General features: G+C 41.0%; 1 protein-coding gene across 17 annotated transcripts in view; it reads right to left on the bottom strand.

The window, feature by feature from the left end:
* SUSD1 (sushi domain containing 1) overlaps positions 1–26,289 on the bottom strand; it is a 141,012-nt gene that overhangs the window by 80,684 nt on the left and 34,039 nt on the right. For 16 of the 17 annotated variants that reach the window (XR_004319413.1, XR_004319410.1, XR_004319411.1 and 13 more), the window contains exons 6-9: positions 21,373–21,552; positions 11,522–11,619; positions 10,713–10,899; positions 3,038–3,147 (exon numbers count right to left, since the gene is read on the bottom strand). Coding sequence is in view for 10 of the 17 variants with exons in the window: in XM_032478192.1 (XP_032334083.1) it covers positions 3,038–3,147; positions 10,713–10,899; positions 11,522–11,619; positions 21,373–21,552 (575 nt within the window). In the remaining 7 variants the exon portion in view is untranslated. The remainder of the gene's footprint in view (positions 1–3,037; positions 3,148–10,712; positions 10,900–11,521; positions 11,620–21,372; positions 21,553–26,289) is intronic. The other variant, XR_004319412.1, reaches the window with a different exon arrangement.

The raw sequence follows: 26,289 nt of genomic DNA on the forward strand, positions 1-26,289 counted from the left end.
CTCCCAGGTTCCATGAGTTCAGTGCTATGAAGTTTCTCCACTCCACTTTAGCTGCCCATATCCATGGCCACATCCTAGGCGGCACCGTCCTCTGAACTGCTCCACCAAGATCTCACAGTCCCCTACTCTTTTGGACCGCTCACTCTCACCATGCCTGGTCTCTCTCAAGATTTCTGCCCCCAAGATTTCCTCACTCAAGACTGTCTACCAGTATTCTACCACCCCCATCCTAGTCTTCCCCATCTCTCTCAGAAACCATTGTCTGTCACTTCCACCAGTCTCTTTGCCTCATACCCTTATACTCTTGCCCCTTTGTTCTCAATTCCACCCATTCTAGAAAACCCAAAGCACTGGGTCCATCCAGATGCTTGACTTCACCCCGTCTGCATTCAGACTGCTGCCATCTGCTGAAGAAAACCTCACAACTTCGCAGGCTGCTTCTACAAAGTCGGTCTCATCCTAAACTACATGCAGTTCATTCTTTAAAGAAAAAAATTACTTTCTAGCCACAAGCTTTGAATCACACTGTATATGCAATTTCATAATGTCCTTTTCTTCAATGACATAAAGGTTTTTCTCTATCGTGAATTCATTCTATGAATAGATTGAGTGCCTATGGTTTGCCAGCCAGGGAACACAATGGAAAAGAAGATACAGGCCCTGACTTCAGGGAACTCACAGATAAGTATTCAGGCAAATAGGACACCCAGGGATAAGTGTCATAAAACATGAGGCTGTAGGAGCACCCAGGAGAGACACCGGAGCCTCCTCTTCGGGGATCAGGGGAGGCCTCCCCGTCTTAATTGCGGACTGAAGGAGAAAACTAGCACGAACCAGGTGAGCCGGGGATGTGAAAAGTCAGGGTACGGAAAACAGTTCAGATAGCAGCAACAGCGATTGGAGGAGGAGGTCAGTGAAGGCCTGACGATGACTGAGCTGAGCACTGAAGGACCAGCAGGAGTTAGCCAGCTACCGTAAGGGAGGGGAGGGCACTGCCGGTGGGGGGGTCACATATGTGGAGACACAGGGCTGAAGGGCGCGCAGGAAGTCTGTTGGGAAGAACACGGCCCAGAGTTATACAGTAGATTAGGCCCGAAGAAGTCGATTTAGGGGTCTTCCGCATGGAGATAGTCAAGGAAGTCAAGAGAATGGGTAAGACACCCAAAGAGGGGTCTACAATGACAAGAGAACAGGCAAGGCGCAACTTTGATAGTAATCAAATTTAAGGGTTAGGCAGGGGAAGGGAGACTGAGAGGGGTCAAACCAACAGGCGAAAAAAGAGACTATCAATAGGAGTATTGGCCCACGGCAGCAAATGTTGGCCGGTGTGGAGCACAGCATATTTTATGTCTGCATAGTGTTCTATCCGGTGAATGTATGATTATTTATTGAACCAAATCCCTACTGATGGACATTTAAATTGTTGCCAATTTCCCCTATTATAAATAAAGCTTCAGAGAACAAAATCTTTCTGTATGTGTCTGAATAATTACAGTGCACTTTTGAAAGTTTACTGATAGATGCTAGCACATAACGATTCCAGAAAAGCCATGCTAATTTAAGTGCCCACAGCTGTGTAACTATATTCTCTCCAAGTTTATAGAAAAATCATGGTATCTCATGGTTTAAATTTTTTTTTTGAGGCATAATGTGTTCATGTGTGTTTTGGCAGTGTGGATAGTGTCTTTTGCAAACTGCCTTTGAATGCTCACTTTTTCCCACACAGGATTTGTTAAGAATGTTTCACATGTTACTCAAATCAATCTTTGTCTAACATATTAAAAATAGCAATTTTTTCAAGTGAACTCTTTAATCATCTTAAGAGTGAGAATTAAGAGTTGTCTTAACCAACTGTCCCAGAACCATTTATTTCTGTGCTCATTTGAAAAATCATCTTTATTTAATATTAAATTATTAGGATACCTGAATATATTTCTAGGTCCAGTGTTCTTATATCTCACTCACCTGCTTAAAATCCTTCAGTGACTCCACACAAACATCAAAATAAGATCCAAGTTCAAGCACAGGATACAGGGACAATCAGGTCACTGCTCAGATTTCTGACTCACCGTTTTTCACCCCTACTTGCTTTTTCTCTCTTCCCCAAGAAAGCCATGTTCTCTGTCACCCAACAAACTACTCTCTTTGCCCACGATGCCCTTCTTCACCTCATTTGACCTCTTTTATCTGGTTAAAAAGCAGACAGCAGCAGGGGAGGGTATAGTTCAGTGGTAGAGTGCATGCCTAGCATGCACAGGATCCTGGGTTCAATCCCCAGTACCTCCACTAAAAACAGATCAATAAATAAACCTAAGTACCTCCTCGCCACCGAAAAAAAAAAAAAAAAAAAAGCAGACAGCATTGTTTTTGCTTCTTGTTAAAAAAAAAAAATTGCACCTGGACATCTACACACAAACATACAATCTCCTATTCCATTTATTTACTTTTTACCAAAGCCCTCATTATACCACATTGTAGTTGTCTGTTTATGTGTATATATCTGTATTAATTTGAATTAGAACATCCAGGTCTTCATACATGATATTCTTTTGGCAAATGGTTAATGAATTAATTTTAATTTAATATTTAGTCCACTCTCTGCCAGATGATTTGCTAGGCACTAAAAATGATACCAAAATAACAAACCTCAGTTCCTGCCGGAATACACTTATAACTTCACTTGAGATTTGTGGTATTTATAAATTCAAGTGAAATGAGGACCAAGAACCCTGCAATAACGTTCTTAAAAACCCATATGCAAGTGTGAATTTGATGACAAAATAAGCTGCAACTATAAATGTACTAAAATATATGTGAAATACCAGACAGAGAAAATGGTAACAAATCGCCAAGTAACAGTGCCTTCCTTCAATTTAGTCCCTCACCTGCATCCATCTCACATCCATCTCTAGAAACAAAAATCAGTCTAGAAGTTCATTCTGTTAGTGTTTTTAAATACTCTGGATCTTCACTTGGAGAGCACTCAAATTTTTAAGCAATACAATTCTTTAACAAATAGCACAAGAAATCGTCTTACTTGGTACATGCGTTCTGATCCAACTTTCCTAGAATGCCTGTTCAATTTTAAACAAGCTTCATTAAATATTGAAATATTGAAAATCCCATCATCTTCTAAGAGATCATCCTCTAAAAGATAAGAGAGAACACAGGGGAAGGTTGCATCATCTTAGCAAAACATACCACGGCCAAGTACAGCCGAAGCTCTGAGAGCCAACAGAGTGTCTGACAGCAAGAACATTAAATCTGGCTTCCAGTCCTGGCTCTATAACTTCTTAGTTGCATGACCTTAGCTAAGTCACTTAACCCCTCTGAACCTCAGTTTCTTTATTTGTGACATCAAGTAGTCTGGTTTCCTTTTCTTACATCACAGGCTGTTGAATCAAATGAAGTAACACATATACTTAAACTGCTGTAAACCAATAAAGCTGTGAGATTTTTAAAAAGCTAATTCTATCACTTGGATAGTCCACAAGTAAAATGTCATGAAATTAAGTATATCAATAGCCAGAAAGTCTGAGACTAAGGAAAAAGCTGAATACAGTTAAAGGTCATGATGTAGAATCTTAAAAAAAAAAAAAAAAATTTATTTACAAACCAGAAATAGACTCACAGACATAGAAAACAAACTGTGGTTACCAGAGAGGGAAGGAGAGGGGAAGGACAGACTAGGAGTTGGGGATTAACAGGTACACATTACTATATATACATCAGATAAACAACAAGGACCTACTGTATAGCACAGGGAACTATATTCAGTTTCTTGTAATGCGCTGTAATGGAAAAGAATTTGAAAATATGTACATGTATAACTGAACTGCTTTGCTATACACCTGAAACTAACATTGTAAATCAACTGCACATCAATAAAACATAAGAATTACTTTAAAAAGCCAAAGGTCATGGATTAGACCTCTTAGACCTCTCAGAGCAGGTGTTTCCAACCTAGAAGATAACCAGAAAGTAGATGATCGGGCAAGATGTTGGTTCTCATAGGAGACAGTATTTCAAGAGCCACTCAGATGAGTACTAAGGCAGTAAAATAATCAGAGAACAGCTGTATTTCCAACACTGTACAGAAAAAGAAAGTCATTTCATGTCTCCTCCAGTCTAATTCATTCCGTCGATGTTCTATTTTCTTAATGTATAAAAAAAAAGACAAAGAAGAATTTTGTTACCAATGAATAAAAAACTCACAGAGAGTCCAGTAGTACCATGGCTCATTTTCAAGGAAAAGCAGATTTCCTAACAAACAAATCCATACATTTTCTACGAGTGAGAAAAAGCTTCAATGTCTAGCAGAGAGAAGCTTTTTATAACTACCTTTTGGGTGTATTTCTTTCTCCCGTGGGAGTCTCTGCTACCTAAGAAGTAATGATAATAAATTATTCTATTCAAAATGGGAATTGTCCACAGCATTTCAAATATCACCGACATATACAGCACCCAGCAGTTAGCTGAGAGTAAACAGTCTTGGCTATAATTGGAAAATTTAAAAGTATGGTTATGAGAGAATATTTGAAGACCTATTACATGTGCTTTGCTTTATCTTCCCAACTTTTATTTTAAAGATTTCATAAGGACGCCAGAAACAAAAATTGCCACACGCACACATATGATTTTGAGGCACACCAAATATGTGTATGGGAGAAATTCCACATACGGTATCTGTCTGCACACACACACACAACATACAGCAGAGGTACTATCTGCACAGTTTCCATCTCAGTATGATTTTCCCACTTACAGCCATTATAGTGGGAAAACAAAGGCACCTGGCTCCCAGTTCCCACCCCCAATCTTGACAGAAGCGACTGAGAATCATGAAAATGGGTCAAAATTTGCATCTGGGTTGGAAAGAAGGGTTGATTGCCATCCACAAGGCAGCAACACGAAGATGGTTCTGCCCAGCACAGTGTAGAAGAGATCAGGCAAAGAAGGATGCTTGCTGAGAGCGACTGTGCACCATGCCTTCTGAGCAAAGGGGCAGGGTCCCAAAGCCTTAGAGGCACCAACTGGGGGAGGACTGGTGCCCACAGAGGTGGGGCTGGGAGCAAGGACAGGCCAGAGCCCTGGTCCATCTGGAGCCATTTAGCTTGGTGGTTTCCAATCCTAAATGCATATCAGAATCACCTAGACATAGCAGAGCTGAAGTAAAGCCTGGGCATCTGTGGTTTTTGTTTTTTTTTTTTAATTCACCAGGCAATTCTGATAGGCACCCAGGGTATATACACTGCTAGTAAGATTACTATTCCTACTTCTCATGATAGTAATAGCCTTTCCTTAGCACAATGGAGATCAGCACCAGGAAGGGACTTCTAAGGGGACGCCTAGGGACCTGGAGGCCCCACCTGACAGAGAGCCAGGGTTGGCAGAAGGAAGGACTTGCTTCTTCCCTGCCTCCGTAGGCTACAGCCCCATAATGAAGCCAGGCGACGCTGAGCTGGCCCAAGAGCTACACAGCTTCAGCAATCAAGATGGCAAAGTGCTCAGAAGTAAAGTTCCAGGCAGTAGGCTTTCCCACAGCTGCTCCGCAGAGGACACTGACTCACCCAACCAGCAGGGAATCCTTCAGGATGAGATCTGAGAGAAGCACGCTAACATTACCCAGTAAAATGTAAGATCAAAGGGACTGACATTCATTTTATTATGAAGGAAACATCAAACCTAGATAAAACTTTTATCTTCCAAGGATAAGTAATCTGGGGGGAGGGGAGGAGCCTATGAAATGATCCTACAAAGAAGAACAGGGAGGTCGTGCTCAGGAGGCGAAGAATGAACACTTTAGGGAAAAAATTGAGCAAAAGAATGGTAAAATTCAGCAACATCTGTTTTGTACTTTCGGAAAAAAGTTTTAAAGATGGATTCAAACAGATAAAGGATGACATGGTAAGAGAATGTGACAGCAGAGAGGAAACTGGCTGAGAGAGGCAGAAATAAAAAGGGAACTAGGTAAGACAAAAAACCAGGAAATGAAAGTGCAACAACAGAATTTAAAGTGCATCAGAAATGTTGCCTGTTGACAAACAACAGGTTCCTTCCGTATCGCACAGGGAACTATACTCGATACCTTGTAGGAGCTTCTAATGAAAAAGGATACGAAAATGAATATATGTACGTATATGTATGACTGAAACATTATGCTGTGCACTCGAAATTGACACAACATTGTCAACTGATTATACTTCAATTAAAAAGAAAAAAGAAGAAGAAGTGTTGCCTATTCATAAAAGGCAGAGAAAAAAAAGGCATGGATCTGGAAAAAAAAAAAAAAGAAAAAAATAGAAGACCAATCCAGACAGACAAGAAATTCCACACGGGAGTATCTGAAGAACCCAAGTAATAATAACAATCAGAGATTTAATGAAAGAAAATGTTCCTAATGGGTTGATAAACTGAAATCGGAAGATCCAGAAAGTCACAGGGGCACTAGGAAAACTTAGTGAAAAACATTAACATGTATATAACCCGTGACTGAAGTTTCATGAGAGAAGGGATTTCCGTCTCATTCACTATGGAAATCCCAATGCCTAAAACAATGTCAAACACATAGTAGGTGGTCAATAAACACTGACCGTGTGTATGAGTAAATGACTAAAGTCTCGACCCTCACACATAAAGAAAGCCTCTGTGATATCCAGGCTGAAAAATCAGATTGCCTACACAGGAATTATTTAAAACCACACCTTCAAATTCCTCTTTCAAAACTTTAAATTCCCGAAACCAAAGTGAAATGCCCCTAGAATTCTGATAACAAAGGTTACGGCCCAAGAATTTTATTTTCAGTCAAGCTCCCATTCACTTGTGAGGACAATAAAAGGACATTCTCAGAAAATCCTGGGCTCAGAAAGTATCCCATTCTTCAGTAAATAGACAAAAGTCACTATACAGAGAAAAATAAGAATAGAGAAAAAACAGATAAACTGGTACCAAAAGACTGACAGTACTGAAACTATAGAAACATATACTTGTTTAAATAATTATTATAAACACTGCTATAAATCAATATAAAAATGAATTCTTTAACGATTAATACATGTTTAAAATAATTAAAAATAAGAAGCTGGCAATAAAATGCCATATTAAACCAATTACATATGGGGAAGCAAGAGGGAGGGGGAAGAATAAAAGAAAGTAAAGAATGCTAACTTCCTTATATTACTGGGGGAGAAGTTAACACCAGTTCAGTCTTTTTTTTTTTTAATTGAAAATACAGTCAGTTTACAATGTTGTGTCAGTTTCTGGTGTATACCACACTGTTTCAGTCATACATATACATACATATATTCCTTTCCATATTCTTTTTCATTATAGATCACTACAAGATATTAAATATAGTTTCCTGGGCTATACAGCAGAAAGTTGTTGTTTATCTATTTTATATATAGTAGTTAGTATCTGCATAGTTCAGTCTTAACACTGGTAATCAGAGAAATACACATTCGAATCGAACTTTTTCGTTTTTGTTCTTTAATGAGTAATGTAGAATAAAAGCAAAACCTATACTGTCTGGCTTACTAAAAAAAGCAAATCTGTGCATCAAAAAGAGAAAACAATAAACATAGTAATGCAGCATAAAAAGAGAAAAAATTAAGATGACAGAAGAGAGTAAAATCATACCACAAACAATACTAATGTAAACTAACTTAACTACTGCTTTTCTCAAAAAGGTTTGCAACATATGCTGTCTCCCAGAGTACATTTATAGCAGTGTTATCCACCTAAAGAACAAGAGTAGTCAAAGGCATAGCATGCAAATAGAAGCACAAACAAAGCAAGAAAACCAATATTACTATCAAAGTATAATTCAAGACAAAAATATTGAACAGGGTAAAGCAAGCCATTTGTTAATAGTTAAAGTTAGAATATACAATTAAGATATCAATCACAAACATAAATATCATAACATCAAAATGTGTGAAACAAAACAATTAGAATTTCTAAGAGAAACTGAGAAAAACAGCAATCCAAGCAAGCAAAAAACAGTAACAACAAAGAACCCCAGAAATCCTGAAAAACCTTACTAGCAGAGTTGATTTAAGATTAGATCTCACCTTACTTTCAAGCACTCTATCTATTATCACAAAACTTTGCCAAGTAGTAATCCTCAAGAATGTCAATAAATCCCCCCAAAGAATACCAAATATAAGAAAACTAGAAATTAACAACAAAGTGTGAATGTTTAAAAAAATTTTAAACCTACCACTTGATAATACTTATAATTAATCCTCCAATTAATGGGGAAGTCAAAATAGCAATTATATAATGCTTCGATAGTAAAGGTAAACAGAACATATATTAACATCTTTCTAAATATGTCTTCAATCAAGGGGAAAATCAGAATAGGAATTATGTCTTGAAAGTAAAGATAAAGAAAAAACATATCAATGCCTAAGGAATTCTGCCAAAGCTCAGATCCAGAAGGGAGAAAGAGGGGAGGGTATAGTTCAGTGGCAGAGTGCCTGCCTAGCATGCATGAGGTCCTGGGTTGAATCCCCAGTACCTCTATTTAAAAAAATAAATACATGAATAAACCTAATTACCCACCCCTCAAAACAGAAGGGAGAAAGCATTGAAGACTTTTCTTATCAAACAGAAAATAATGGAAATAAGCTGAATTATGCACTCAGCTCAAGAATTTAGTAATAGAACAGCATAACCAACTTAAGAGAATCAGAGAGAAGGAAATAAAAAAATAAATAAAATAAGGAGAGAAATTAACGAGGCAGAGAAAGAAAAACAACTAAAAAACCCCAGAGATTATTTGTGGGGAAAAGAACAGTCATAAAACAGACAACCCAAACTAAGCTACTCAACTTTAAAAAGAGAGAAAAAGCATTAGGAATCAAAATAACCTGGGTTTATAAATAACCTGTAACCCCAGAGGAGTTGTAAACAAATATTCCATATGACATTCTGCCCATATGTTCAAAATTACAAATAAATGGGTATTTTTTGGAAAATATAAATTAGAAAAATTGACTCAACAAAATGTAAGACACTTAAGCAGACCCTCCCCAAAAAAAAAATCATAAAAGAAATTGACAAAGTTATCAAAGGATTTTCTCCAAAGGGGGTGAAACTTAAATGATCTTATGAGAAAATGTGTCCAATTTTAAAGGAAGGGAATAATTCTAAAGTGATATAAACTTTTCCGGAGCATAAAAAATATGGAAAACTTCCCAGTTCATTTTAAGAGAACTAGCATAATGCTAATAATGAAATCAGAGGATCTAGACGGGGAGAATGACAAATCTTCATGAGAGTGCAGAAGTAAACAGTAAAGACAAAACCTGAACAGACATTGAGTAAATGTAGAAACGTACCTTGTTCCCAGTTGGGATGATTCAATATAAATCCCAATTCTCACTAGATTAACTTGCAAATTTAATCCAATTCCACTTACAATTTCAGGCAGAGGAAGGAGGTCTGGAGACATTAAAAAACTCAGCCATGGTCCCCCAACTCTTAAACGGCAGAGTTAAGAGCCAAAACCAGGTTTGCCTGACCTCCAAAGACCATGCTTCTCCCAGTGGAAATTAACTTGAAAAGGTAACTGGATATCAGTTAAAAACAGCTGACGCTGAACAGCAAGCTGTCATTCTGATTGAACAGTGACAGATGAGTCTGAAGTCCTGGGATGATCTTTCAAAGAAGACATGTTCCTTATAAACCCATAGTAGTTTATTGTCAATTTTGAACAACTTTCTCGAATTAGTTACTGTATTAATTTGACAATATCTTTCCCTACATAGTATTTACTTAGAAAGAAGTCGTTTTATTTTATTTAAGTACCCTGGGGCCTATTTTGTATAATTTCATAGCTGGCTTTATATTGTTAAGATTGGCAGACTTTTCAATTATTTCTGCCAAATCCGTGTTACTTCCCAGTTTCTAGGGGCAGCAATACCTGAAGGTTAGGTTTTCTTAAGTGGGACATCAGATAGCTAGTTGAGAACAACCTCAACTCACCCAAAATAATAAATGACACCAATGGCTTCTCAAGGTTTGCTTATAAGGTATTTAATTAGTCCTCACACTCCATAAGCAGCATTATTAAAAAAAAAAAAACCTATTGTAATTGTCACAATGTTATAAAAACCCACTTAATAATAACTATGTGCATTGGGGTTTTTTATGACTTCTTGAAGCTCCTTCCTGTCCACTGCTCTTTTCACCCAACATATGCTCTCCTGCATTCTAAGGCTGCCACCCTTTATCCACTTGCCTCCTCTCAGCTCAATTCTCCACCCTCATCAGTCCTAGGGTCAGTTCCCATCCTAGATGTAAAGCTTTCCCTGACTCCTTGTTTCTCATGGGCAAGAGTAAGGAATGACTTTTGAGTTTTCTACCAAAGACGAGCCACGTGGCTGCCCTCTACTGTCTTGGATAATTGAAACTGCACCATGACCTACCGCTCTCTTCTTTTAAATGCCTTCTTATTACCTTCCACGTCAACCAGAGGACCCAGCTGAGAAGCAATACATCAGTGCCCATAGAACCTGGCATCAACAGGATGGGCATCTGTCTTACTAGACCCGCTCTGGTTCTGACCCCCTGGAGTAATCGGTCCCCTGGCTACAAATCTCAGAAAGCAACTGTGAACTCTCCCGACCAGTGGATTCTGAAACACATTTCCCCACATCCTGTGCTTAGCACCTTCTAGGAGGAAATGAGACTTCACCTCCACCTACCAGCTGTCTGGAACCCAATGATGGCTGGCACAGAGCGTCTGGGAGGGGCGGCAGAAATGCTGACGGTGTAGTTGGTGCCCTGGTGCAGATCTAGGCACATTTCTGGGGTCCTGCTCTCTGTGGTCAAATTGACCGTCTCCTCATGAACTGATTCCATTGAGTCCAACCGGTGTCCTTTTATGTGCACCTTTGGGAGGGGGGAAGACAAGCGAACCCAGCATGGCTCCAGTTAAAACAACCGAGAGAGACGCTGTGGTGCTGGGACCTACACGCCTACTACTCCCTTTCATGTTGCACTGCTCATCCCGGGGGAGAGAAGTAAGGCAGACCTCTGCTATCAGGTATCTGATGAGGAAATCTGACCCGCCCAGTAACCCATAAACCCTGAGCCGGGACAGAAGCTGAGGAGTCTCTCTAGGGAGTGCTAGCCTACACTCCAATGACCGGCGATCAGGGGAGGCAGTCACTACCGGAGACTCACTCGCTGCATCCTGTCACCAAGGCGGCAGATGCTTCGAGGCTTGCTCTGGGGGAGTGAAATACAAGAGCTTGGAAACAAGCGATAATGATGCCAAATAAAAATACATCCCCCCACACACACACACCCTGGAGAATGACAAATATACTAACCATAAAACCTAAAATAAAATCATCCAGACATCTTAAGAATCCTGTCCACTTTTTAAAAGAACTATGGGATCAGGAAGCAATGAGATTGAGGAGCAATTCTGGAAGCAAGTCCCGCCAACTCACCTTCCTGAGGGTTACCATTCCCGCCCTAGCAGGAGAAAGGAGATCACTTTACTTACCATGTACGCAGTCTTGGAGTTTATTCTTCCTGGGTTTATTCGCCACCTCACACAGGTGTTGTTAAACACGGATACATCATTAATTTCTATAGTTATTTCTAAAATGGAAAAGGAGAGAGCCCACTCACAAAAATGCATCAGTGGGCTTTGGAAAAATCCCGATGGCCACCATGGGAGAGGGCACGATGTAGTTTCTCTGCCCCGCTGGTGTCTCGGCAGATCACCATTCATGCTCTGATACAGAAACTGAATCAGCAATTCAAGCTATCTGGGGCCAGTCACTCGACGTAATGTCATCATGAAGGAGCTTGGCCCATTACCTGACTTGGAGGAAAAGGAAAGAGTCTCACCTAAGTGTAGGTGAGAATTCCAACCTGTGGTTGGTCTGACAGGCCACTGGATGCCCCTGGTTTTCCACTCAGGTGGGGTGGAAAGAGGCCCAGAGCTGAGCCCCGAATCTTCCCTGCAGCTGCACAGGTAAGACCAGCTTCCGCCTTCCTCACCCCACCTGGCTGATGGAGCGCTCATTTCCAGGTGACTGCTGTGCCCCAGAGGGAAATGACATGCATTACCACGGGGGGCCATTCCTCAGGAGCTACCCATTGGGGTGAACCGAATAAATCCTCCCTGCATACTTCTGGGACTCCTTTAACTGACACTACTGAATCCTGATTTATCAGGAAGTCACTGATTTCAAGTTGTTCTGCTTCCTTTAAATATTCTATGTGTATTTCATGTAATAAATTTGGCAACGTGGGAAACTGTATTAGGGCTTTGGTTCCTGAGGTAACACAGTTTCCAGTGGACCCAGTAAACCACCTAGGAAGTTGTTCTGATGAGAAGGGAGCAAAGATCTAGCTTTTTATCTACTTAACAAATTCCCTGCAGATAAATAAAACTATTTTCATTTGCAGTTGACATAATCTTGTCTATAAAAAAATCCTAAGAAATTCACACACACACACACACACACACACACACACACACACACACACATACACATAAACTATTAAAGATAAGAAAGGCATTCAGCCAGGTTGCAGGGTACAAGGCTAATGTACAAAAATCAATTGTATTTCTGTACACTAGCAAGGAACAATCCAAAAATGAAGTTTTTAAAAAATTCACTTATAACAGCACCAAAAAGAAAAAAAGGGATAAATGGGGGGGTTCAAGACTTGCAGATACTAACTAATATATACAAAATAGATAAACAACAAGTTCATACCGTATAGCACAGGGAACTATATTCAATATCTTGTAGCACCTTATGAAAATGAATATATGTATGTTCATGTATGAATGAAGCATTATGCTGTACACCAGAAATTGACACAACATTGTAAACTGACTATACTTCAATCAAAATATATATGCACACACACACACACACACAAAGAAATAAAACTCCCTGCAGATAGAGGTTACCATATTACCAGCTCTGGGGGAGGGAATCATCACCTCACCAAACAGGAATACTCCTCAGCCCACATTCAGGCTTCCCCATTGAATCAGACATCCCTCGTGGACGCTTTAGAGCCTCTCAGCCTCTCCTCTCCCTTATTCCAGCCCCATGTGGGCTTTGACAACAGGACCACGTCTTGTCCCCTGTTCTGGGGCTTCCCTGCTGCACACCAAGCACGTGTAACCTAGAGGTTCAGGGGAATGAACACCTCACAGGGACAGGAGGCAGGGGATCCTGCCCCTGATCTTCCTTCCCCATGAAGGCCAGTCCTACAAAGACTGGGCGTCACTGCAGTGACAGAGAATCACCTGCACTTAGTGAAGATCCATGCAACACGGCGTCCTTAAACTGGCTCTCCTTCCTGCCCTGCTACCCTCACCTCCACCCTCACCCCTGCCTCCTGAGATTTCATTCCCTGTTGTGTAAGAAACATGAGCCCTCTGCCTCAGGCCCTGTTTTCTGGGAAACCCAAGGTAAGGCTCCCATCATGAAGGGTGAGAAAGATATGCCTCCACCCCAGGAGATGCCTTCCTTCATCTTGGCTCCTGTCCTTCCTTCTAGTACATCTCTTCTCAGCCTCCAAGTGGGAAAGGGATTCTGCACCTTAGGCACCTGTAGGGCAGACTCACTTCTCCTGTGCTCAGAAGGAATACGACCTTTAGATAGATGCTGGTCTACTGATCTCTTTGCCCATGGAAGATTTTATGTCTTTACTAAGTCATACCATCAGCAGCATTACCAAGATTCTCAGTGGCACATTACACCTGGTCTTGGGTAGGCTCAGGTCAGCTGCCTGTATGTGAGCATAAATAAAGGAGAGAGAGGAAAACAGGCAAGCTTCTGGAGCGGTACCAGAGGATCGCGATGCCTGTCCAAAGCACTCCTCGGTCTCTCCATCAACGCTTCTCCCCAAGCACAGATCGTTTGAAATCAAAGAAATTCTCCACTCCTGGACATTAGTTCCCTGAGAGATGCAAAGACCCTGTTTGTTCACCTCCTTGGGTACAAAGATGATGCTGGCACCAGTCTCATAAGCTTGAACAAGCCCCAAATATTCCAACACCTTCCTTCTTGAGAGCCCTTCTAAGCTCTAGAGCTCTGGACTCCTCTGCTCATGCCCACGTCCCTCTGATACTCACACACCACCTGGTCCAAAAGGAAAAGGAAACATCCCACCCCTCACCTTCTTTCTGAGTTGCCAGTAAAGCAAATTTCCTTCCCGCTCGGGACCCCTCTGCCACCCAAGCAGAGACTAGAAAGGAGACATGAAAGTTTCCCTTCTTGTTCTTCCTTTTTGCTTTCACTATGGCAACCGCAAATGACATCTCAAAAACGCCATCTGCCTCCAGCCTGTGCCGTGCTCTCTGCACAGATGGGGCCCAGATCTGATTATAGGGATGTCAGATATTTCATCCCAAGGAGCAGTTTAATAAAATTCGGTTGGTTTTCCCTCCAGGGTGTCTACAAATCAGCTGGGAAGACTTCTTCATAAATGTATCAGATACTAAACATCCAAATTAATGCTGCCCCTTTAAGAGAGATGACTTGGGAGACTATGCCCTAATTCCAATAGTACTGAAAACTGAAAACATTTCTGGAAGTTCTCTTTGAAACTGACGCCAAGGCTCTTTATTCGCCATTCACCCTTAACGGAACAATTATCAAATGCCAAGCGTTCTCCCATGACAGGCACTGGGCTGGGACGATGATCAACATAAGCCTCTCCCACAGCAACATGTTGTCTGATGGACGGAGCAAACACATAAGCATAACTCGATGAATATCAGGACACAGTGATGCTCAAGTACCACGGAGGATAGAGAAAGAAGCCACCAGCTCTCCCTGGAAGACCTGGGGATGTCGGCTTCATGGAGGGCATGACCTTCCGGGATGAATGGCTGAACAGTGGGAAAGACATCTAAGCAGACAGAACAGCAGGTCTGATGCCTGGAAGTGTAAAGGGTGTGGCAGATTCGGAGTGGGGAGAGAACCTGTACCGTCAGACAGTGCAGACTTCCTCCTATGAACGACGGAGAGCTAAAAGCTGGAAAATGATGGGAAGCTTTTTTCCTTTTTTAAATAAAAAGATAACTCGGGTGTATTTTGAAGGAGACACTGGAGGTCACAAGGAAAGAACTGATCCCCTTTGCTCAGTGATTACATTACATCAAACACTGAAAGAGAGATCTTCATAGACGTGATCACATCTTCACAGCAGTCACAGGCAGCAAGAATAAAATCAAAAATGAGTGAACATTTATTGAGTGATTACCATGAACCAGAGAGTACGCACAGTACTTTAGATGTATCGTTTACCTAATCTTCATAATAACCCCATGAGTCTGACATTGTCGGGTCGATTTTATAGACCTGAGGCTTAGAGAAGTTAAGCAGCCTGTCAGAGGTCACAGCGCGAGTAAGCAGTCAAGTCAGGATCCAAAGCTGGACCTGTCAGACTCCAAAGCCCAGAGCCTTTGCACTGGAGCAGTTATTCAGCAAAAAGGTGAAAAGAGGAAATCAGGGCACTGTATTTAAAACCAGGAGACAATTCTGAAGGAGAGGCAATGGGAGGTAAGAGACTTGAGCCTGAGAGTCCGAACAGACTGCCTTTTGCTGTTCTCATGAAAAATATAAGAGGAAGCAGACCAGGTCTGAGGAGGAGACTGATGAATTGTGCTTAGAGCATGCTAAATCTGAGTTATCTACAGACTAGACCACCAGGTGAAAAAACAGTCTTAAGGTCATCAACGCGTGCATGCTAGTTGAAGCCCTGGGTGCAGGCGGGACACCCAGGTGGGACATGGAGAGCGAGCAGCACGATGGCAGAGCACTGGGACACCCCAAAGCCCAAGGGCAAACCAGAGGAAGAAGCCCGGCAGAAGAGAGGCAGGATGCAGGCTGTGAGACTGTGATGCTTAGGGAGTCAAGGATGGAGAAGATCTGACGGAGTGTCAGCTTCCTCAAAAGCTATCTCCTTTCCTTCCCACCAGCCCCCCAACCTCCTCACCCTCACCCAGGAAAGGCCTGAAGTAGAACATAAGGCACTGGGGGCTCAGTCTCTCTCTCTCTCTTCTCTCGTATGGCTCTTTCTCCCCAAGTGCAGTGCACACAGTGTCATGATTAGATCTGAGGTTGGACTCTGGCTAGAGGCAGGCAGAGCTGGTCTTTTGCTCGTCCAGCTGTAGGACACTTAGGCCTCTCTGGTTTTAACCAAAGGAGGCCCCCACAGCATCCAACTGAACTCTGCACTGGGCTTTGGGAACCAAAGCCTCCATGGGTAATAAAGTACCTTTGCTTTGTTTTAGATTCTGTATGTGGTGCATGGGTGCATGTGTGTGTGTGTGTCTAAACGTACATATATATATAAAGTTATGTATTTTAGCATTATATTAGCATCCAGCATTTTTCTGGGCTACTCATCACATTTGCAAATAAATAATTTCATAATTAGTTAGTTAATGTCTATCTCTCCTGAATGTAAACTCTATGACAGCAAAAACCAGGTTTCTCTCTCCATCCCCAGAACCTAATTCAGTTCCCTGACACAGGTGCTTTTTAAATATTCACTGTTTGGTTGATTGATTGAATAGATGATGAATGTATGGATAGATAATCACCCTTGCCAGATGTTGTGGAGAGGTTAAGAGAAATCAAGACTGAAACTAGAACATGAATTTGAGAGTTACACGGTCATTAGTGACCGTGGTGAGAGGGCTACAGTGAATGGGGGGGTCGGATGCCTGATTCTTCGCCATCAGGAGGCTGAGAAGAGAATGGAGTGGGAGGGGACAGAGAGCACAGACTACGCTCTCAGAAGTGCCATTGTGGGCAAGGACTGGTCTTGCACACTCTCTTGGATTCCAATTTTATATCCATTCTCTTTATTTTTGAAAACAGAGTAAATTCAGGAGGCCCTAACAGATGGTCAAGCTCAATGTCATTTCTAGTCAAAAACAGATTTCAAAAGTAATATGACTAATCTTCTAATATGACTCAATAAACTACCTCCAAAGGCAATTCTCAAACAGAGATTACAAAACAGACACATTGTGATAAAGCAGCGTCACTGAAAAGAGGGTATGCCTTCCCAAGGTGACAACCTTGAATAAATGTATGTTTGGCTATAAGACTTCTGCCAGGTTTCTTTCTTGTTTTTAAGTCTTTAGGGTCACATAAAACAGGTCGAAGTAATGTGGCTTAGAGTAGTGCTTTCCTAAAATGCACTGCACACTTTAGGATCATTTTTGGTGGCACATGAATAAACTTCCACGTGTTCGCTTTGTGTCAATTTTTGTGTACATTTGAAACAAAAACTAACTGTTCAACAAACTCATGATGCTATATATATGACAAAGTGTCTTTGATCAGTACATTTAAGTTACAAATTTAAGTTTTAAATGTAAGTTATTTTAAGAAACTTAGTGAGTAAATAATATTTTTGTCATGGAAAACATGATCAGGGTGGTCTGCAAATAATTCAAGCTTGGGAACTCTGGTAGGAGAGAGAGCGCAGACTTTCCAGGATTCAGGACCTGAGTTCGAATTGTCTCTGCCACTTACTGGTCACTGAATGACCTTGTGAAAGTTGCGTAACTTTTGTGAGTCTCGGATGACTCATCTATGAAACGAAAATTGACTTCACAGGGGTTTTGTTTTGTTTTTTTTTTTTTTTTTTTTTTTTTGAGGACAAAATGAAATCAAGCATCCGGGCTCCTGGCAGAACCCTGGGCGTTGAGGTCGGTGCCCCATCCGAGGTAGCGCCCATGCTTGACGGTCTAAACATCGCACACGTATTCAGACAAATCCCAGCCATGTGGCTGTTGACGTAAATGTGTCCATTTATTCCGGCTGACCTTTCCCTGCTATCTGAAATACGGTGAGCTGCAAGTGAGCATTCACCGGGCTGGAGAAAAGGATCAACAACAAAACAGAAGGGGCAGAGGCTAACAGGAGGCCTGGAGGCATGCGGACTCAGGGCCCAAGTTGGGTCAGGGGCTCAGAAAGGATCCCAGCAATCACACAGCCTGGGTATCAACAGAGATGTTAACTCCCTGAAGAGCCTGGAGTGCGTGAGCGTCAACTGCATAATTATTAACTCAGATTCTAAACATAAAAAGCCAAATGACCAGTGCAGAATGAAAGCCAGGGACAGTCTTATCAAGAATGAATCAGGCTCTTTGATCTTGAGGTAAACCGACTCACTGAACATCAAGCTTCCACCTGGGGTTTTTCCAGACACTAAAGTAATTGCCTAATTCTCAGCTGTCTGGAGTTTCCAGTCTAAACCGGCCTTGAAACAAACAAAAAAAACTCCCTATCTTGCCGGAGTTCACACTCCATTAAAAACATATACAGATCCGTGCCACTAATCGGAAGAAATAGGGACTCCAAAAACATTTTTAACTAAAAACAATCCAAGTAAAGTTTGGAAGATAAATTATTCCACGCAACTTGGAACTAAACAATCAAATGTAAAAAGAGGGGCAAACGGAATGAAAACAGAGGACAGCGGTAGAAGACATTCAGAGGTTAGGAAGAAAAGTAGAAGATGGGGGGGGGGGGAAACCCAGAAGTCGACACTGAGGAAGGTAATTATAAAATACACAAAGAGAGTTGGGACAGGCAAGGACGTATGAAGAAATGAAGGAAAAAGAAGGGGGGGGGCAGCTGAGCCAGAGCCATGGTAATGAGCATCTCTCACTGCAGTTCCAGAAGCCTCTCCTACCTGACCACCCAGCAGCTGTGTGCGCTGTGCCAGGAATTAATCAGCATGTAAATTTCCCCTTTATCAGCGGAAATTGAATTTAGCTGCCAATCTTCATTGAGGGCCTCGAGGCCTCCTCACAGAAAGATCACAGCTCTCAGGGAGTATGCCTTTTCTCTCCTTAAACCAACACTTGCATCAACCCGTGGAAACAGCTGCGGCCGGAGCCACAGACTTGGTGGAAGGTGGCAGGCTGAAGTCGGTAATTATAATTAGCAGTTACATAACATGTTTGTTCTTCAAAGTGCTCTACAAGCATCAGCTAATTAATAGCTTACTAAGCCCCGGGAAGATCCACTGGTTTTTCATGTAGTGACTAATCCCCATGCCCCCACTGAATTCCGAGTGGTGGAAGCACAGGAGCTGGAGCAAGGAAGCAAATGGTTGAGGGTCCACATGCTCTGCCCAGCTCTCTGGCCAAGTGACTCTATAGGTCGCTCTGGGCCAAGACCACCTCCCCAAAGGTTGAATTCAGCAACCTATGAGGCAGCTGCCTCACTTCCTCCAAAGAACTCTTCGAAGGACTAGTTGGGGATGCAGTACTAGTCTGGAATGACCATCAGTCTGGCTGGAAATGGCCAAATCTTCTCAATTTCCCCAGTTACAAAGACTGGAGTCCTTGGAGGTAATTACAGGTCTTCCCTTGCTTCTCTGTGCAAGTGGGGCTAGTCAAGGGAACCAAAGAGAAGGCCAAACTAGATCTCTGGGTTCTCACCCATGTCTACCCTTCTCTGTTTCCATGATTGCCATCTCTAGCCTGTTCCTGCTGCATTTGCAGTGGAGATAACTGAACGTGGGAACTACATGGCACAGACAGGATCTCGGCTGCAGAACTGAGTTCTTCATCCACTTCGAGGATGCTTTGCCCGAGGACTTCAGAGGTCCCTGAACACCTTGAATTTGTAAAACATTTTGTGTATATGTGTATGTGCATTTCTTTGGAGAAAAGTCTATTTATCCTATTGCCCTATAAATTCCAAGAAGGTAGTGTCCAGCAAAGTAGTTCACACATAGCATATGCTAAATAAATATCTATTGAATAAATTGACAGATTTCATCAAATTCCTCTCCCCTAAATGGTCAAACATTACTCTGTGGAAAATAATCACCAGCAAGCTGCATGTTGAAACTGCTCTGGCTAGACTTTCCCATGGAAAACTTTGATTGATAAGACCTGAGACATTCTACCAAAATTCTGCTGCAAGGCAAACCAGAGACCCAGATCAAAGCTGCCTCGAGATTTCACTCTTCAGAGCCAAGCAAGTCAACATCTAGAAATAAATTCCCAGAGCTATTCAAGACTGTGTGACAAACCTTTGTCACAGCCCTGGTCAACCACTATAAACATAATAATCATTGCCTTTTCTCACCTTGTTTCTTGGAGGCAGAAGCGTGAAATAAAGCATGTGGACGTGCACGCTTCGGACACGTGAGAAGACCCTCTTCAAGCAAGGCTCACAATCCCAGCAGCAGACCGAACACGCGCACAGTGCTTTAAACTTTTCCAAATGCTCCCTGCATTGACTATCTCATTTGCTTCTCTCTCAATAACTGTTTGAAGCAGGAAAGGCAGACTTTATTTTCCCCTTTTTATAGACGAGGAAACTGAGGCTCTGAGAGAATAATGCCTTAGTTGATTACACCCAGCTAACATATGGCGCTGCAAGAATTTGAACTGAAGTCTCAAAATTCCTTTTCCCCAGTAATTCCATTTGGGGCTATACATCCAAAAGAATTGAAAGCAAGGTCTCAAAGAGGTGTTTGTATGTCCGTGCTCATAGCATTATTCACAATAACCAAAAGGTAGAAGCAACACATGTCCATCAATGGATGAATGGACATGCAAAATGTGGTGTATATATATATATATACACACACAGACAACAGAATATTATTCAGCCAGAAAAAAGAAGGAAATCTCACCATTTTTGACAACATAGATTAACCTGGAGTACATTAAGTGAAATCAGCCAGTCAGAGAAGGACAAATACTACATGATTCCGCTTACATGAGGTCAATTAGTCAAACTCATAGAAACAGAAAGTAGAATGGTGGTACCAGAAGCCAGTGAGGAGGGGTAAGTAGGAAGCTATTGTTTAACAAGTGTAGAGTTTCAGTTTCTCAAGATGAAAAAATTCTGGAGATTGGCTGCACAATGTGAATATACTTGACACTGAAAAATCATTAAGATGATAGAGTTTATGTTGTGTATATTTTACTATGATTAAAAATAAACATTAAAAACCTCATTATACATTATACCACCCTCTCTCTGAAAAGCTGTCAACATGTGCTAAATTAGGACTTTCAAGTACGCCCCGCTGAGAAAATGGTTCATGGAGAAAAATTTCTCAGCCAGCCAAGCAGAGGAAACAGGAATTGCTATGATTTAAGGTGAGGTTCAAAAGATGGATGCGTAAGATTCTCTATCCTACTTTTTTTCCCAATCCATCCCCTAAATCTTTAGGATTTAGCTGACAAACCTAAAGCCAGGTGCCCACGCAGGTAAACGGCACAGCCAAGCACAGTACGCAGAATGAGCAATCAAATGAAGGCATTAAGTTCCAGGCTCTTGCTGGCCGTTCGCTTCTAACAAGAGCCCCCCACATTGGAGTCTGTACCTGTGCATGACAGAGTACTTGCTCTCCAGGTGCCTTTCTCTGTGCAGACGGAAGTGATCTTTCCTCCAGGGCTCTCAAAGCCCTCCAGACAGACATAGTGAGCCACACCGCCCAGGCTGGAGCTGTGGTTCCCCACCAGGACCGCGTGCTGCACTTCCGGAGGGCGGCCACAGTTGATCTCTGCAATGGGAAACAGCACAGCGCTAGTTATGCCCCATGACTTCCACCCCATCATTCATATTTTAGAAAGAAATACTCAGTGATGATAGAGTCCAGTCATCTGGGAAAAGAGAAAACACTAACCCTATCAAATAATCCAATTGTGAGGTATATAAAATAAGATTGTTCAGAAGTAAGAAAAACAGGTATCTCTGAGTTTAATGAAATTTACAAACAAGTATATAGAGAAAGTATTCCAATTATAAGGTTATTTATATCACAAAGAATTCCTTGGTCAATGAAATGATCCATCTCAGAATTCTTTTAAATATTGAGATTTTTCTAGTATCTTTTTTACTATGTATCTTCAGATCATTAACTCCTGAGTAGATGATAATGCAACTGTAGTTTTGTTACCAATTGAATATTAAATGAAATATATATAAAATCTCTGAACTTTTTAAAACAAAGTGATGGGGAAAGTATTTATAGTCTAAGCATTTAATTTATGTACACATTTCAAAGAAAAAAATTACTTGCATAGAAGGAGACAAAAATGAAATTATAAGATTGATATGAAATTTCTTCTCTGCAACTCTGACTACTAGAAGACACAGGAATATTAACAGAGAACAAACTGAGGGAAAAGGATTATGACATTACCATTTTAGACCCAGCCAAACTCTACTCCACATATGAATAAAAGAGTCATTTTCAGATAGTTTACAATTAAAAAAAAAATCTATATGTGTATCTTTTCTGAATAAAAATTCAAAAATAACTCCAGTCCAACAAAAAAACTGAATGAGAATAAGCATCCTAAGAAAGGAGAAGGACAGGGTTTTAGAAGAAACACTAGTGGGCCATGAAATCAGCGTGATGTGCAGGTAATCATAGTCATTTAAAGGTGACTATAGAGCTTGAGAAAACTAACAGTAAAGGATTCTAGCACTGAAAGCTGAACAGTGTGAAAAAGGTAATAATTTGCAAATTAAATTTCAAATTATTTCAATGAAATCTGAGTAGTGAGATGAAGAGAAGAAACAAAATATGCTAAATTTCCCATATAGTTGTGGGGAGCTCACAGATACAATTTTATTCAAGAAAACATAATAAATATATAATTATAAAATAAGCTAGTCATGGGGAGAGGATATAGCTCAAGTGGTAGAGCACATGCTTAGCATGCAGAAGGTCCTGGGTTCAATCCCCAGTGCCTCCATTTAAATAAATAAATAAATAAATAAATAAATAAATAAATAAATAAATAAACAAACAAACAAACAAACAAACAAACCTAATTACCTACCCGCCAACCAAAAATAAATAAAATAAGGTAGCCATAATAGTTCCAAATGTAATCACTAGTCCAATTACACCTAAATCCAGAAAGAAAAAATAAATAACTTTTAGCATTTATTCTGATTTTTAGTTTTCTCCCCAGTCTGAAGAAAGTCAAGAAAGTTAAGCACTCCTGACATCCAAGCTTTTAAAACAGAAAAGTCCATTTATGGAGACAAAGCATTCAAAATAGAGAAAATGGCATGATCTGTTCCCTATTCCCCATCAACCATTCTTGGCCTTTGAAACAGGTGGCTTCTCTGAGATGAGCTACTGATACAGAATTGGTGGATTTAATGGAATTGTACTCTTCTCCATCCCATTATGGATGCTTGGTCTGTTGCAGAATCCCCGAGTTACTTCCTGGAGGGAGGCCTCTCAGAGCAGAGTTGTCACTGGGGTTATCATAAGATCCTCAATACAATAGTTCAATCCACCTTATCAGTCCCTTGATTCTGAGATTTTTTTAAAAAGAGCTAGTCTCTGGTCAGTGCCAATTCAAATCATGAGCAGTTATGGGACCAGAATGAGGTGGTCATTAAATGTATCCTCTAAACTTGTCTACCTCTCAAGCCCAGTGTTTGTTCACAGGGATTTGTTCCCATTTCATACACGTTTACCGGACACAAGACCCCTTGGCCTTCAGCATGTTTTCCCAGCACCAAACCTTTAGACATGTTTACTGGCCCCAAACATTCCAAGACATGAGTATATTTGTGTGTACACGAGCAACCAACCGAACAGGTGGTTAATGTTTCTTAAGACTGCCCGGTCATTGTTGACATGTAAAACATCTTCTAGCTAAAGCCAGGGTTCAGTTACAGCAGGAAATAGAGGGATCATCAGTGAATAGACTGAGGGTATAGATTTATGTAGGTTTATGGACCTTGACGCTGGAGTTCTAAATAGCACATAGGAGAGCTTCGGCAGAGAACTCAGTGAAACACAGCTGAATTAAGGGAAAAGCATAGATACTAAAGGGATAAGAGTTCAGAAGATAACCAAATTGGCTTCCACCTTGGACATGACCATGAATAACAGAAGGCACGGTGGCTTTAGTTGGGACTATAAGATTTTTTTAATTAACACCAAAAATACTAATTTAGGGGGTGAGAAAGCATTAGCCTGTTCTCTAGGGATTAAGGTTTGAAGGGTCAGTTAGATATCCAGTGACAGGCAACTTGGACCTTATTCTGTGAGTTCCCATCACAGAGCTATTCAAGTTGGACAGTACCTGGGCAAGAGATATTTAGAGAGGATTCCAGCATGACCTGGATTAAATACATGGTTCTCAACAACAGCTATACATCTGAATCACCTGGACAGCTTTTGAAAACAGACACATGCTGGAGTTTCACACACACACACCCCTACCCTCACCCAGACCCATAACTCTTCTGAATTAGTAGTACTGAGCTGGGTTCTCAGCATCGACATTTCTGCAAAGCTCCCAATTTGATTTGTGTGCACACTCACAGCTGAGAATCTAAATTAAATATTGGTATGAATGGCTACCATTTACAATCACATGCATCGCCCTAGGGCCCCAAGTATGTATCATTACTGTGCACAGTAACCATCCTGGATAGAGATGATTTCCCCCCCATTTTATAGGTAAAATGGCTCAACATGGTTAAATGAAATATCCAAAGTCATATAGTTACGTGATGGCTAGGAGCTGAACCTACATCCATCAGATTCCTTCTCCTACACCCACTGCCTCTCAAGATAAGTTCCACTTTTGAAAATCTATAATATCTGCCCCTCTCCACCCTCTTCCACCTTACACTCTCTCTCCTCCAGGTACATACTTTCTCCCTCATACCTAGCCTACTCCTTCCCAATGACAGATCTGCCTCATGACTAACAGAAGGATCCCTTCTTCCTCTGAACTTTTGTGGCCTAAATTCACTTGTTCATTTATTCCTGTATTTAATGAGCACATAGTACATGCCAGACACTATGTCAGTCACTACAGCAGTCAACAAAATGGGTAAGATCACTGCCCTACAAAACTTAGGGAGAGAATAATTAGACAAAAATAATAATAATAATAATAATAAATCAACAAGATAAATGCTGACTGTGGTAACTATTATGTAGGAGGTAAAATAATATGATGGGAAAGACTTTTTAAATAGAGTGGTTGGGAACTGTTTGATCTCTCTGAGGAGGTAACATCTGAGTTAGGACCTGAAGGCTGAGAATGAGCCAGTCACATTCAGGACCAGAGGAAGAACATTTCGATGGAACAGAATAACTAATGTGAAGACCCTGAGGTGAGAAAGTTCTAGGCGTGTTCCAGAAAAAAAAAAATATGACCTGTTGGTTGGAGCACAGCTAGCAAGAGGGAGAGTGGCATGAGGTGAAGGTGGGCAGAAGAGAGGAGCCAGGCCACAGAGGGCCTTGTTAGCCTCAGGAAAGAGCCTGGATTTTATGTAAAAGCAGTTGAATGACCTTGGAGGGTTTAAGCAGAGGAAATGAAACCATCTGACTTACATTTTTCAAAGACCATTTTGACTGTTGCTTGGAGAATGGATGGGAGGAACAGGAGTAAAAGGAGAGGTCAGGTTAGGGTCCAGAGCGGCAGGCCAGCCGAGAGAGCCGAAGTCTTGGAGGCCCTTGAGAAGCAACAGTGGAAACGGAAAGAAGTGGGTGGGTATGAGACGTATTCTGGAAGCAGAGTAAGGTTCTTGGTGATAGATTGAACGTGAAGGCGAGAGAACAGGTAGGATCAAGAACAATTATCTGTCAAAAGAATATATGGATGTTCCTATGTGTCTGAGTTATTGTGCTGTACACCAGAAATTGACACAACATTGTCAACTGACTATACTTCAATTAAAAAAAGAAAAAATAATAATAAATAAATATAAATAAAGAAGGAAAGAAAGAAAAGAAAAAAGAACAATTATCTGTCTTATTCATTTGACCTTTATTTCCTACTTGAGGATTTAGTGTTTTTTAATGAATGTTACCCCAGACATGGACAGTTCCTAAGGACGGAATCTTTATCTTATGATCTCTTGCATCCCCATAATCCCTACTTTAAAAAGTGTGTGTTGCACAGGAAATAATCAATAAGTATTTGCTCATTAGAAGCTTGCTGCTACTTTATCATTGTTCAAGATGCAATAAATGTTACTTTGATATGCTAACAGCCTCTGAGTAAATTCTAAGTATAAACAAGACAGGAACACACTACCTCTATTATTTGTTATCCAACAGAAGTAACTCACACCTACCAAACACCAAGTAAATGAAAGACCCACAAAAACTAGTATCAGTCTCGTACTAGTGAATTCTGGGAAAGCTGCTTAAACCCCAATAAGTTTAATAATAGCATTCATCAAAATCCTACTAAACACAAGGTAGTCTATTTGATGCACACAGAAAACCCTGCAAGGTAGTTTTTTC

This window comes from Camelus ferus, chromosome 4, assembly GCF_009834535.1.
Source record: "Camelus ferus isolate YT-003-E chromosome 4, BCGSAC_Cfer_1.0, whole genome shotgun sequence".
Lineage (NCBI taxonomy): Eukaryota > Metazoa > Chordata > Mammalia > Artiodactyla > Camelidae > Camelus > Camelus ferus.